The sequence below is a fragment of the Rhinopithecus roxellana genome, chromosome 18, assembly GCF_007565055.1.
Source record: "Rhinopithecus roxellana isolate Shanxi Qingling chromosome 18, ASM756505v1, whole genome shotgun sequence".
NCBI classification, from domain to species: Eukaryota; Metazoa; Chordata; class Mammalia; order Primates; family Cercopithecidae; genus Rhinopithecus; species Rhinopithecus roxellana.
In genome coordinates, this window is record NC_044566.1 from 43,285,350 (window position 1) to 43,301,020 (window position 15,671).

General features: G+C 45.1%; 1 protein-coding gene across 2 annotated transcripts in view; it reads right to left on the reverse strand.

Annotated features, from left to right (window-relative positions):
• Positions 1 to 9,260: 9,260 nt before the first annotated feature.
• Positions 9,261 to 15,671, reverse strand: part of CDADC1 (cytidine and dCMP deaminase domain containing 1) — a 50,320-nt gene continuing 43,909 nt past the window's right edge. Inside the window, exon 10 of one of the 2 annotated variants that reach the window (XM_010363842.2) lies at positions 9,261 to 11,064. In XM_010363842.2, coding sequence (XP_010362144.1) covers positions 10,991 to 11,064 — 74 coding nt within the window. In that variant the 3' untranslated portion in view covers positions 9,261 to 10,990. Of the gene's footprint in view, positions 11,130 to 15,671 lie in introns of both variants that reach the window. The other variant, XM_030921877.1, reaches the window with a different exon arrangement.

Genomic DNA, 15,671 nt, shown 5'->3' on the forward strand with positions numbered 1-15,671 from the left:
CCCCAAACCCTCTAGTGGCTTCCCTTGCTGCACAGAATCAAACCCAAAGCCCTGACCACTGTCCTTAAAGCACACAGGATCCAGCTGTGCTTTCCTCCTGCAACAAATCCAGCAAGCCTGGCTGCTTCTCCATTCTTCCCGAAGGACCTTTCCCCATAGCGTTCCTTCTGCTGGGAATAGTCTTCCCAGCTTTCTTCACTGGCTGCTGCTTTTCATCCTTGCTCTCTCAGCTTAAATACCCACTTCTGGGCTTCACAGGCCCAGCACAGGAGCCTCCCACCCCAAATACCAGCTGCCTCTCCACTAGGGTACAAACCTCCAGGGCAGGGGCAATGTCTGTTTCCCTCATGAATGTATTGCCAGGGTCTAGCCCAGTGTCTGCGACACAGTAAATGCTCTATCGTGAGTGAATGTATGACTCATTCTTTATAAAGCACAATTTCACTTTCCTCTTTCTCTCCTCACTCCCTGGCCCCCTCACATCTTCCAGGTGATCCTCCTTTCCCTCCCATGCCCCGCCCCCCCGCTGGGTGGCTCCTGCCATTCCGTCCCCTGCCACTCTGCCCTCATCCTGCTCAGTTCACTTACATTCCTCTGTCCCCTCCTTTATTCCCTTCAGATGTCACCTTAGACCTTTATCATTTCTCATTTTGAACCAACCAGCAGCCATCCAATTCCCTTCTCCCTCCCTCCATTCCACAGTGATGCTGGAGTGACTGCTTTAAGATGCAAATAGGGGCTGGGTGCAGTGGCTTGTGCCTGAAATCCCAGCATTTTGGGAGGCTGAAGTGGGAGGATCGCTTGAGCCCAGGAGTTTGAAACCAGCCTGGAAACGGTCTCTACAAAAATAAAAATAAAAAATTAGCCAGGTGTGTTGGTGTGCACCTGTAATCCCAGCTACTCTGGAATCTGAGGCACAGGATCGCTTGAATCCAAAAGGTGAAGGCTGCAGTAAGCTGTGATTGCACCACTGCTCCGCAGCCTGGGTGACAGAGAGAGACCCTGTCTCAAAAAAAAAAAAAAAAAAAAAAAAAAGCAATATGATCGTGTGGCCTCTGCTTAAAGTCTTTCTGTGGCTCCCTATTGCTCCCCAGAAGTGTTCGTAAGGCCCTGCATGGTCTCTGCCAACCTCCTACTCCTCCCTCTCCTTGCCCACGGATGCTACAACCATCTGCAGCTCCCCAATGTGCTACACTCTCTTCTGTGCCCCCGCTCTGGAAACTCCAAACCCCATAGAACCCAACAGTGCTCACATTTCCTAGTTTCACTTGTAAGCGGCACCTGCATCAATTTCTGGGACATGCAGCCCTCTAGTGGCTAAAACAAGTAACAGTCTTTACTGTGTTCCTGCTGGGCCCTTTCTATTCAACATTATCCATGACTTGGGTGGGACACAAGTACCGCACTGATCAAATGCCTGAGTGACCCTGGTTTCTGAGAGCGACGCCTAATTAGTGTCTGAAATAAAATTAACAAGCAGTAGGACAAGCTGCAGTGTTGGGTGCAATCTGACCATGGCTAGATTTAATAAGGATAAATGTGAAGTCCCACACTAAGGTCTGCAAACAAAACTCCAGCTCTGCAGGTAGAAGCATGGGTGCCCAGACGGGATTCTGGTGACCCTAATGCCTTGTTGGGCCACATCGCCTCTTGCCTGGACTCCTGCAACACCTCTCTGGTGGGAGCCCTGGCCACTCTCCCCTACACCAGTCTTTCCTCGAGTGCTGGTGATCCTTCCTGTGAATCAGGCCCTAGGGGGCGGTGGGGAGCCGTCTAGGGGCGTGCACACACAGCTGCACCTGGGAAGAGACGCAAGCTGGGAACAGTTGTCAGCACTTTGGTGGTCCTGGGAAAGGATGGGGGCCCCGGAGAGGTAGCAAAGGTAAGAGGTGAGAGGGCCCAGGAAGAGCCGTGGGAGGAGAGGAGAGAGATAAGAAACACAAAAACAGGCCGAGGCCGACAAGAAGGAAGTGTTATGAAGCCGTAAAAGGAGAGTTTCAGGACGAGCTGATGCCGCACACTGAAGGCCCAGGGCCCAAGCAGGATTAGGCCACTAGGAGTTGGGGAGCACCGTCCCACGGGGAGGGGGAGTACGACCCACGGGGAGGGGGAGCACCGGCCCACGGGGAGGGGGAGCAGAAAGACAGCAATGATTTGTGGAATAAGCAGGAGGAGGATGTTGAGAAAGCTAGCACAGGCTTCCAGGTAATGAAGGGAAGGGAACCCCGTGGGGAAAGGGAAGCTTTTTGAAAGCTGGAGAAATGTGTCGCTTAGCAGCTGCAGCATAACCAGCCCCCTGAAACGCAATAACTTCAAAAAACCAATGTTTTTTCCTGAGTCTGTGGGTTGCTGGGAGTCACCCAATCTTAGCTGGGCTGGCTGGGGTGGCTCTGCTCTGGGTGTTCGGTGATGGCAGAAACGCAAAGTAGAAACACACAGGCTTCTTGAGCCTAACGTTGGAACTCACATGAGGACATTTCCACCTCATTCTATTGAACACAAAGTCAAGCAAGGGGAAACAAGTTCCACCTGCTGATGGAACTGGCAAAACGTGTGACAGGGAAGGGTGAAAAATTGGGGCCATTGATGCCTTCTACCATAGGAGACATGCAGAGTTGTAATGGGAAGAAAGAAGACATCAGAGGGAGAGACTGGACAAAATGAAATGCATATTGTGCCGGGTGCGGTGGCTCACGCCTGTAATCCCAGCACTCTGGGAAGCCGAGGTGGGCACATTGCTTGAGTTCAGCAGTTCGAGACTAGCCTGGGCAATGTGGTAAAACCCCATCTCTACAAAAAATACAAAAATTAGCCAGGTGTGGTGGTGTGCACCTATAGTCCCAGCTACTCAGGAGGTTGAGTTGAGAGGATCACCTGAGCCCAAGAAGTTGAGGCTGCAGTGAGCCGGGATCACACCACTGTACTCCAGTCTAGGCAATGGGAGTGACATCCTGTCTCGAAAAGAAAAAAAATGAAGTGCATATTGGGAAAATTATGAAAGGCATTGAATTTGGAGCAGATTCACGTTCTGGCTCTGCCAGTCGTTAGCAGTGTAGCTTTGGGTAAGTGGTTTAACCTGCGACTCCATTTCATTATCTGTACAGTGGAAATGCTAATCCCTACTTCATAGTGTGAACATTTAATGAGGGGAAGTAAAAAGTGCTTCACTGTAAAATGCAAACCTAGCTACAATGACGCAGTAAGTTTCCAGGAGAGGTGGGAGGCTGTCACAGGACACAATGGCTACTTTCAAGTACTCCAGGGCATTCCTGTGGGTGAGGAGACACAAAGAGGCCTGTGTTATAAACAAGTTCTGGGGATGGAAACGAGGGGAGTGACAGGGGAGGAGTTTACTCCATAAAACTAACATGTTAATAATGAGAGCAGGCCAATGTGGCTTCAGGAGGTGGTGACTTCTTCATCGCTGGAGATGCTGGAGTAGAGTACGGCTTACCTGTCCCTTTAGGGGAGTGTTGAAGAGGAGATGCAACCACTGACCAATGGTTGGATCGATCAGCTGTGCTCAAGCAAGGGCAGCCCACCATCCCAGCACACGGAGGGCCTTCTGTTGTTGTAGAAATTTCTGAGTGATTGAAATGGCATTTGGTGGATGTGTGCCAGGGCTGCTAAACCTCTGGCAATGGTCATGCCAGTCCTAATCAATGGCAATGCAATGGTGCTCTGGTGCATAGACACTGGACTGTGTGAATTCAGAGCTCCAATCTTGAGAGTCCAAATAAATGCATGATCTATTTTCAGCAAATGTAACCAGCCTGCCCCCACTTTTTTGCCAACACCTCACTGTGATAATGGAAAAACTATTTGACCTCAGAAAAGTCTTAGCTATGATTAAGCAAGCAAAGTCACAACAGCAAAACATTGTAATCCATTTAAATAGTAAGGTTATACGCAGAGGGTTATAAAACAGTCACAATTACACATGACCATTATGTAAACGGCTATGATAAGGCTGTCAGGAGCATAAATCATTGATTATTCTCCCAGATATATAACGAGAGCCAACTACTCTGCTTGGAGACACCACAAATAAACAGTACACATTTAATGAACTCCTCATTTGCTTGCTATCTAAGACAAAAAAAGGGTCTTTGGAGATCTCTGTTTTCTTCAAAAACACTGGCCAGGCAGTTTGAACAAATACCTTCCTTTTTACATCAGCATTCACATTTTCTTGATTTGGGGGCTTGGATCATAGTAGCAGATTCAGTAAATATTTGCTGTTGCTGCTGCAATTGTTTTCTCACCAAACATTTTTTTTTTTTTTTTTTGCAAGAAATGCATGTGGCCCTGTTCTCATTGAGGCATTTTTACAAGACATGGATGTCACCCTCTCCTCCCTCTCAGCTTATGCAGAACCTGTGTCATCAAAAGGCAGGGGGAGTGGTTGACTACAGAAGGGCTAGAAAGCAGTTCTCCCTTCCTGCAGGTGTCTTCTTAAAAGGAATTCTCAGAATTGCCTGCAGGGTCCCTGATGTCATCTGATTCTGGCCCATCCCCAGGGAACAGGGAGGCAGGAAGCACCAGGTTTATTTTATCACTTTGGCATCAACCTCAGCCAAGAAAAGTGAAACCTCCCTGGCCCATATTCATCTTAAAATGTGAGCCTTCCATTCATCAGTGAGGGGATGGTCTGGGCATCATTAGACTAGCTATCATGGTGGCTTTCCCTACCATGTTGAAAATGAAATCTTTAAACTTCCAGGAATATCCACGTTTGTGCAGCAAAACAGTTACCCAGAACCTCTCAGACTTGCCAACTAAAATCTGGGTTTGTGGATTTGGACAACTGCAACTTCTTAGGAAACATCATGAGGGCTTCAATTTGAAGGTTCTCAGAACCATCTGCAGTGACTGTTAGCATTGCCGTAAGCGTAAGGGAGGTGAAGATTTCCATGAGGAGTAATGGTCTTGGGGACAGAACTCTGCTCAGGGGCCAGGACATGGGGCTCGATTCCCAGTGGCATTCCCTTCAGTGATCTGCTCCGTCCCTGTGGTGAATGTTACTTCCGTGGTCCCCTGGGAACTACACCTCCTGGCTCCGTGTCTTGTGCAGGCCCCTCCACATGGACTCTGGGTGTGGCCATGAAACAGGCCTTGGCCAGTGAGCCATGAGCCAGCATGATGCAAGGGGGACACACTGGGCCTGTCCTTGTGGAGCACTCACTTTCAGAGCCCTGAGCCACCTCACAGAGGTCTGGCCACCTTGCTGGAGCACCCTGGCCAGCTGCCAGCTGTTTCAGTCATCCAAACTGAGGCACCAGAAACCTGAAAGAAGCCCCTTGGATGGTCCAGTCTCACTGTCCCTGCGCCGGCTGGGCCCCTCTCAGCTGACCCACCAATGGCACACAACCGTGAGTGACCCCAGCCAGTGTCACAGGGAGTGGAGCTGTTCTGCTGAATCTTGCCCAAATTCCTGGCTCATAGAATCATGCAAAATAAAATAGCGGCTTGGGCCACTAAGTTTTGGGGGGTAGTCTGTCATGCAGCAATAGATAACTGTGGAGTGAATGGAAAACTGTTGCCCTCTGTGGACCTTGAGCTTTTCTGCAAAATAAAACACTTTCCATCAATACCGCAACCAGCATAGAATTTCTTCATCAGATTACACTAAAGCGTGTTCAGCTCAGCAGAAACCATGCCCTTTCGCAAGGCCACCTCTGCATCAACAAGAACCAGGAATGGTAAAATTCCTGGTCAACAGAAACACTCATATCTGAGAGTAGAGTATTATTTGCTTTTTTTTTTTTTCCTTTTTGAGACAGGGTCTCACTATGTCACCCAGGCTACAGTGCAGTGGTGCAAGCATAGCTCACTGCAGCCTTGAACTCATAGGCTCAAGTGATTCTCCCGCTTCAGCCTCTCTAGCAGCTTGGGAGTACAGGCGTGCACTAACACACCTGGCTAATTTTTTAGTTTCTTTTTGGAGAGACAGGGTCTTGCTATGTTGCCCAGGCTGGTCTTGAACCCCTGGCTTCAAGTGGTCCTCCTGCCTTGGCCTCTCAAACACTATAGCAAATTTTAATGACATCAATAGAAGGAAATTCTGGTTACTAAAAATAATACATTTAATGCTTGGCACGGTTTCTCTAAATTCCCCTGCTCTTTATTTAAACTTATTTAATCACATCTACACTTATTGACATACTTTTTTTCTCCCACCCTGACAAGTCACAGAATCTTGAGGCCAAGGGTCCTGGTCTTTTTTTTTTTTTTTTTTTTTTTTTTTTTTTTTTGAGATAGTCTTGTTCTTTGCCCAGGCTGAAGTGCAGTGACATGATATTGGCTCACTGCAACCTCCGCCTCCCAGGTTCAAGTGATTCTCATGCCTCAGCCTCCCGAGTAGCTGGGATTACAGGCACACGCCACCATGCCTGGCTAGTTTTTTTTTTTTTGTTTTTTTGTATTTTTAGTAGAGACAGGGGTTTACTATGTTGGCCAGGCTGGTCTCAAACCCCTGACCTTGTGATCCACCAGCCTCAGCCTCCCAAAGTGCTGGGATTACTGGTGTGTGCCATTCTGCCCAACCCTATTTGCATTTTTAATATGATTGTTCTCTCCTTCCAGAGGTTTCCAAAAGATTCCCTGCTTAAGTGTGTAGGATATGTTTTTAAAAAACCCAAACCAGTAGAACTTTCCGGGTCCACTAAGTGCAGCCCATGGTGCCATCATAATTATAATAGTACCAGATCTCTGTGAAGTGAAAGAACTGAAAAAACATGTGCCCGTATTTGTTGGGAGGCCAGTTCTTTTCTGCGTACCTGTCATTCATTTTCATGAATACTTGATGTATGTCCATCTCCCCAACTAGACGATAAGCTCCACAAGGTCTGGGTTTGTGTCTGGTTTTGATCACCACTATAGCTGCACTCCTCACAGTACCTGGCTCGTAGTAAGCTAAGCCCTCGCAAGTATTTGTTAATGAATTGTAGTATGTTCAAAAAAACAACCTGGAGAACCTCTGCTGGTTATCACCACGGGTGAAACAAAGTTGGTCAGGAGTTAGGATCTGCCACACAGAAGCCTCCTGGCTCACGAGCTTCCCTTTCTTGCAACTCAGCAGCATCATGCACCACAGTATTTCAAACTTCTGGCTTAGCTCTCATTTTTGTTTTTTTCTAGCATTGTGAATGTGCGCACACACTACACAAGGTACTTCAAGCTGTTCAAGCCACCCCCAGCCCCTCACGCACATTAGGCAGAGCCAGGCTGTTTCCATTCACTCCACAGGAAGTGAACTCCCCCCAGCCTCCTCCCTCCACCTTCTGTCCTTGGGATACCTCCTGGGCCAGGGCCTCTCGGGGTGTGGGTGTCAGCCCTGGGATGAACTGTGATTTCTCCCTCATTCATCCTGGCCTGGACCCCGATTTCTGAGAAGCATGGGGTGGTGGGAAGTATTCCAGGAAAGTCCTGGCTCATGTCCTTTTGGAAAGACATGTGTTTTCCCTAACAAACCACTTTGTGCTACACTCACCAAAGGAGCTCCTGTCCCAAGATAGGTTTACTTCTTTCTTTCTCCTTCCCAAGTGTTACGTGGGTTTAGATATAGACATTCAGGGGCAATAAGCTCATTTATGTATCACAGTGTCACTAAAGATACAGTTCATGTTTATAGAGTGTTGGTACCATTCATTGACCCAGCTAACTTGGCCAGGCACAGTGGCTCATGCCTGTAATCACAGCACTTGGGAAGGCAGACGCAGGAGGATTGCTTGAGGCCAGGAGTTCAAGACCAGCCTGGGCAACATAGCGAGACTCCTTTCTCTACAAAAAATAAATAAAAAATAAACTAGCCGGGCGTGGTGGTGCGTGCCTGTAGTCCCAGCTACTTGGGAGGCTGAGGCAGGAAGACTGCTTGAGCACAGAAAACAGTCAAGGCTGCAGTGAGCTATGAAGGCACCACTGCACTCCAGCCTGGGTGACAGAGTGAGACCCTGTCTCAAAAAAGGAAAAAGGAAAGAAAAAGCTTCAGCAGCAATACAATGAAAATACACACACCTGCGTATGCTCTGCATGACAGGGATGAAGGAAACCAGGTGAACGCTTATGCTTAGCTCCCCTCACAGCAGCCTATTCTGTGGTCACTTAGACAGTAAACAAATGGCAGAGCTATTTTTTTTTTTTAACAAATTATGAACTTACCATTCCATTCTTTGAAATTTAGAAAGACATTGTATTTTTTAAGTGTAAGTTCTGATTTCTCAGGCTAAGGGATGAAGACTGGGAATTTATAGATCTGGGTCAAAAGTGCCCCACAGAGCTTCTCCAAACCCAGGCGGGCTCCTGGGGTGGCTCAGCAGTCTTGTCTCCATCACTTTTTCCCAGAAGTTTGTCTCATTCCCTCTGCTTGCCTGCAAACCCCTGGATCCCGCCAGGCCCCACCTCATCACCTCTGCCTCTGTAGGGCCCTTTCCATGACTCCCCAGAGTGCTGGTAAATCCTCATGTGCCCCCACTATTCCTATAGTTACATCCACAGCAGCAGTTCTCAGCCTTAAAGGTCACCAGAATCACTTGCAAGGTCATGAAACCCCAGCTTGCTGGGCCCATCTCGAGAGGTTCTAATTCAGTAAGCCTAGGGTGTGCCCTAAGAATATGCATTTCTAACAAATAGTCTGCTGGTCCAGAGACATTTTTCTTTTTTCTTTTCTTTTCTTTTCGACTAAGTCTCGCTCTGTTGTCCAGGCTGGAATGCAGTGGCATGATTTCAGCTCACCATAGCCTCTGCCTCCTGGGTTCATGCGATTCTCCTGCTTCAGTCTCCCAAATAGCTGGGATTACAGGCATGCAACACCATGCCTGGCCTTTTTTGTTTGTTTGTTTTTTGTATTTTCAGTTAGAGATGGGGTTTTACCATGTTGACCAGGCTGGTCTTGAACTCCTGACCTTGAATGATCTACCCCCCTCAGCCTCCCAAAGTGCTGGGATTACAAGTGTGAGGCACGGCACCTGGCCTGAGAATCATTTTTCTTAATTACTTGATTCCATGCTTGTATTGTCCACTTGACTGTGAGTGTCTTAAGATCAGGAAGCATTTCTCACACATCTCATCCCTGGGTCAAGCAGTGTTTAGCAGTCATTCAATCAATCAACAAATATTTATGGAATGCCTACTATGTGCCAGGTACTGTTCTAGACACTGGGGTTCAGCAGTTTAAAAGCACACACACACACACACACACACACACACACACACACACACACCTCCCTGCCCTCATAGACTTCACCTTCTGAAGCTACACAGTAAACCGTCAATGATTATTTATTGAAACCTGACCAGTTGTACAGAAAAAAAAAATGGCATTATCATGACTCTCTTAATAATACTGTGGAAATGCCTATTTTTCCCTTTCTAATCACAGTTTTTCCCACTTGTATGCTTCTTCCTCTCATATTCCATCCCAACGCCCAACAGGCAAATCCACAGACCTGGCAGTATGCCAGGCTTTTGGGTCTTACAAAATATTTATTGATTGATTTATAAAATGTTTGGTGTACATGACATGTTAGTAAGAAACAACAAATCCAAGAGCTGAAGCATGAGAGTTAATATAATAAAGCAATTTGGGAGGTAAGCAATCTCAGTGTTTTTATATGGATAAGAACATCTTAACTCATGGTTTTCAAACTAGCCGTAGTTACCTCTAAGTGTACCTTGCCTCGTCTCCCGTCCTATCTCATGCCCTCCGTCTGTGTAGTGTTTATGGCAGTTCTCAGCTGCCTTGTATGATGACTCTGAACTCCCCATGGACCTACACAGGCTGCAGTCACAGCCCTGGCATGGAGCCCCTGTTTGGATGGTCCTGCGTGTAATTCTGAGAAACTGGTAGGAAGCCCAGTGAGGCCGTGTAATGTTGTGGAAAGGCAGGGAACAAAAGCAGAGGTAAACCTGACCACCACAGATCCAGGGAGCCATTTCTCATGAAGCATCCCAGGCCACTTCCTCTCTAACCTAGGAGAGAACAGAACATGTACCCTCATTTTTGGAATAATTTTCTGAACGTTTCTCAGCAAATAAAAATGTGAGAAATCACAGACAGCAATCTGGAATAGCTGAAATTACCATACTTTCAAGACTTTCAGTATTTATTCTCGAGGTTGGCAAATGTTTTTAAAAAGCTCTTCCTTTTGAAGATCAAAGCCATGAGACAACCTGTGTTAATTTTACAGAAGGAAAGATTATATGGGGGAGCAGCATTTATTAATGGAATTCTAGGAAGGCTAGTTTCAATAGTCCAGACTCAAATATTTCTTCTCTGTTAACATCATAACCAAATTTGAGGTTCACTGTTAGTGATTTCAAGAGTCAGTGATATCAAGCAGTGACACTGTCTCAGAATAACACTGTCTTCCTATTGCTACCCAAACTCTGTGATAAACAGGATCACAGAGTTAACATTTACAAAATATACTTTAAAAATGGAGACCAAGTCCACTAACTTTATTTTTTATGAGTCAATTCTAATTAAGTAAATTCTGATTACTAGAAAGCTTTGGGTATAAATGTGACCTTTTGGTTTGCTATACATTGACTCTTAAAAGATGACATTTATTTCCCTGGAGCAGTTTACTAACTGTCACTCTTGTAATTCAAAAGAATTAATATTTCTCAAAAGGTGTGTGATTCCCTGCAGAGGCATGACCTCTTGTGAAGCAGACCCTTTCAAATTGGCTAATATAAAGTCAAGATAAATAGAAATCAGTCTCTGTTGCTGTTTACATTGGTTTAAGTTATTGCTCCCTCATTTTGTGTAATAAAATAACACACTACTACATTATGGAAAACCCACACATAAATCTAAAAGACAAATATTCTTATTAACACCATTTGTATCCTAGAAATAAATTAGTTTCCTTAAAAAATCTTTTCAATTATTCACAAAATCCATCCTTATTTTCTGAATGAACAAGGCTGAATTTTAGAAGTGCAATGAAAAGTTCTTGAGGTTCCCCTGCAGTGTAGACAGTCCTTCTTAGTGGATTCCAAGGCGCAGCTTCTTGTCCTGGTGCTGCTCTTCCTTCTGTGGGACGGGTCTCAACACACCGTCTAGCATTGAGAATAACACTAGGTCAGGACAGCTTCATTTCAAACCCATGGGCACTTGTTTCAGCCTTACAGGTTGTAAGAGCAAAACAATGTTTAAGTTAAAGGAACTTTCACTTTATTTTATCTTCAAATTCTCAATCTAGAATCGAATCTAGATAACTTACTCTCAGGCAATACAGAATCTGGCTTTTAAAAATTGGATTCACATGGGCCAGGTGCAATGGCTCACGTCTATAATGCCAACACTTTTGGAGGCTGAGGAGGAAGGATAACTTGAGCCCAGGAGTTCAAGACCAGCTTGGGCAGCATATGGAGAACTCATCTCTACAAAAAAATTTTTTTTAGAAAAACAGGTGTTGTGGCCAGGCGCGGTGGCTCACGCCTTTAATCCCAGCACTTTGGGAGGCCAAGGCGGGCGGATCATGAGGTCAGGAGATCGAGACCATCCTGGCAAAATACGGTGAAACCCCGTCTCTACTAAAAATACAAAAAAATTAGCTGGGCGTCGTGGTGGGTGCCTGTAGTCCCAGCTACTTGGGAGGCTGAGGCAGGAGAATGGCGTGAACCCGGGAGGCGGAGTTTGCAGTGAGCTGAGATGGCGCCACTGCACTCCAGCCTGGGCGACAGAGTGAGACTCCATCTCAAAAAAAAAAAAAAAACAAAAACTAACAACAACAAAAAAACAGGTGTTGTGGCACACACCTGTAATCCCAGCTACTCAGGAGGCTGAGGTGGGAGGATTGTTTGAGCCCAGAGAGGCCGAGTCTGCAGTGAGCCATGACTGTGCCACTGCACTCCAGCCTGGGTGACACAGTGAGACCTTGTCTCAAAAAACAAACAAAAAAAAAGAATTCACTCAATAGTATATGGCAAGTAATTCATAAAACTTTTTGTTTTATGTTTTTGGTGGGGGGAAGTCCTATTACTAGACTGGAGGAAACAAAATGTACCTCCTAAGGGAGAAGGGGACAATGTGTGGGATAGGGAGAATCTGGGGACTGGAAGGGAGACGGACTTATCTGACCGGGCAGGCTGGGAAAAGAGTATGGCTTCAACCTCTTCCTGGCTTTTGTTTTTAATAGCTTTATTTGTACAATAAATGATACATGTTTAAAGTATACAATAAACAACATATTTGAAGTGTATAGTTTGATGAATTCTTTTAATTTACTTTTTAATTTGTAATATTTTTAGAGATGGGGGGGGTCTCAGTTTGTTACCCAAGCTGGTCTTGAACTCTTGGCCTCAAGCAATCCTCCCACCTCAGCCTTCCAAAATGATGGGATCACAGGAAAGAGCCATTTTGCTTAGTCCAGTTTCATGATTTCTAACATAAGTACACATTCATGAAACTATCTCCACAGTCAAGACAATGAACATATCTACCACCTGCAAAAGCTTCCTTCTGCCCTTTCTTCCTATCTTTTGAGGGATTTCCTGCCCCGAGCCTGTGTGTTCTGCCCTGCTGTTTCCTTGTCCTAAGGACAGCTGGGCCAGGGCTCAGACTTGCCTTCCAGAGGTAGATCTGGAAAGCCACCCCCTCTCTTTCTCTTTCTCATAATATTATGTAATATTTGAAACAGTCTCTCTCTATATATGTAAAATGTATTATGTAATATATAATAATATATACGTAATACAGATGGGAGTTCTAAAGCCTAACAATAAAATGAATACTCATGAACTTACTGCCCCAAAAGAGTTAAATTTTGTGTAAAACTGAATAAAACTACATGATGTGTATGTGGGCGGGAGATGGAAAAAAAACAAAACATACTGCCGGATCCAACAACTAGAACATTACCAATTCCCATGCACTCCCTCTCTTGTCCCATCCCCTTTCACCCCACTCAGAGGCAACTCCTATCTTGATTTTTGTGTTTATCAATTGATTGCTTCTTAACAATAACTTTACTGTATATACGATATATTAAAGTTTATTTTATTTATTTATTTATTTATTTATTTATTTATTTATTTATTTATATTTATTTATTTTGAGACAGGGTCTGTCTCTGTCACTCTGTTACCCAGGCTGGAGTACAGTGGCGCAATCTCAACTCACTGCAGCCTCAACCTCCCGGGCTCAGGTGATCCTCCTCTGTTAGCCTCTGGGGTAGCTGGGACTACAGGCCACCATGCCCAACTAATTTTTTGTATCTTTTGTAGAGATGGAGTTTTGCTGTGATGCCCAGGCTGGTCTTGAACTCCTGGGTTCAAGCAATTGGCCCGCTTCAGCCTCCCATCATGCTGGGATGATAAGTGTGAGCACCATGCCTGGCCTACCACATTTAACCAATATATGGTATGTCTTTTTGAACTTTATACAGAAATGGTATCATAATTCTGTAGTTTGCTTTTTTAAAATTCAACATTTATATTTCTAAGATTCATCCATGTTGAAGAATGTAGCTCTAGTTCATTTGTTTGTTTTCACTGCTATATAGTAGTCCATTGTGGTAATACACAATTTTTTTTTTTGAGACGGAGTCTCGCTCTGTCCCCCAGGCTGGAGTGCAGTGGTGCGATCTTGGCTCACTGCAAGCTCCGCCTCCTGGGTTCACGCCATTCTCCTGCCTCAGCCTCCTAGCTGGGACGACAGGCACCCGCCACTGTGCCCGGCTAATTTTTTGTATTTTTAGTAGAGATGGGGTTTCACCCTGGTCTCGATCTCCTGACCTTGTGACCCCCCCACCTCGGCCTCCCAAAGTGCTGGGATTACAGGCGTGAGCCACCGCGCCCGGCCACACCATAATATTTTTATCTAATAACCCAAAACAAACATTTGTGTTATTTCCAGTTTTTGCTTTTAAGAACAATATGGCAACAAATTTTTTGTCTCTCTGACTCTTATACAATATGCAAGAGTTTCTCTAGGGCATATATTTATAAAAAATGCTATTTCAGGCCAAGCGTGGTGGCTCATCCCTGTAATCCCAGCACTTTGGGAGGCCAAGGCGGGCAGATCACCTGAGGCCCAGAGTTCGAGACCAGCCTAGCCAACATGGTGAAACCTCATCTCTACTAAAAAAACAAAATTAGGTGGGCGTGGTGGCGCACACCTGTAATCCCAGCTACTTGAGAGGCTAAGGCAGGAGAATCACTTGAACCTGGGAGGTGGAGGTTGCAGTGAACTGGGATCACGCCGCAGGACTCCAGCCTGGGCGACAGAGTGAGACTTCGTCACAAAAACAAAACAAAACAAAACAAAAAAAAAAAACGCTACTTCAATGCAATCTTAATTTGCATTTCTCTGACTACTACCGAGTTTAATCATCTTTTCGTGTGTTGATTGGGTGAACTAAGTTCAGTTCACTCACCTTGCAGCAGACCCAGACCTGCTCTTAGATCCCAGCTTACATGGACATTTGTCCTCAGGATAGCTCTGGCTATTGTGTTGGCTTACTATTGCTCCTCAGATTCTAGCAAAATGTCTTCTTATCTCTATTTTGTTCCTAGGAGAATATTTCCCTTATTTTCTTGAAAGCCCCATGACTATTTAAAAAGAATGCTTGTTATGGGTTACCTGGGTTCCATCTGTACGAAGTGGAAGGGCACTTGAGAGTTGTCAGTCACACTGCATGCCTTCCTTCTCTGTTTGTCCCTGCTACTGGCACTGAGAAAAGCATCCAGCAGCAAGTCCCCCCTCTGGAGTTAGACAGACTGATTTACCCAAAGGTCAAGCCCTAGTCTAACAATAAAGCTGGTGTTGTAACTTTCATCTGTTGATTCTAGTGTCTATTTCTCAAATGAATCAAAAATTGGAAAGGAATTACATACTGTATGATTCCATTTATATGAAATGGCCAGAATAGACTAATCCATAAAAACTGAAAGAGTGGTTGCCTAGGGCTAGGGGGAGGGGAGAATGAGGAGTAACTGCAAATGGGCATGAGACTTCTCAGATAATGAAAATGTTCTGAAATAATGTTGTAGTGATGCCTGTACAACTCCGTGAATCAGTAGCTATAAATAAATTTATGATAGATGTAATTCATCTATCATCATGATAGATGAATTACATATCAGTAGAACTATTATATAATTAAAAAGGAAGTAGGGATATTGTTTATTGAGATAAAACACTTGTTCAAAAATGCTTAAACATAAACTTAACCGTTCAGTTGAACTGCCACAAAGCGAGCATATGTAACCATCATCTGGGTCAATAAATAAAACATTGCCAGCAAACCAGAAGCCTTCCTTTTGTCCCCTCCTTCCAATCTTGGGGCTTTAACCACAGCATGTCTTCCTTTTCCTTAGTGATCTAGGAATAATAAATCCTAGATACAAGCCCTTTGTTGATTATAAGTGGCAAATATCTTCTCATATTCCATGGCTTGCCTTTGCACTCTTTTAGTGATATCTTTTTTTTTTTTAAGACAAGGTCTCACTCTGTTGCCAACGTTGGAGTACAGTGGTTACAAGCATGGATCACTGCAGCCTCAACCTCTTCATGCTCAAGAGATCCTTCCACCTCAGCCTCCTGAGTAGCTGGGACCACAGGCATGTGCCACCAGAATTGGCTAATTTTTGTATTTTTTGTAGAGAGAGGGTTTTGCCATGTTGCCCAGCCTGTCTCAAACTCCTGGGCTCAAGCAATTCAT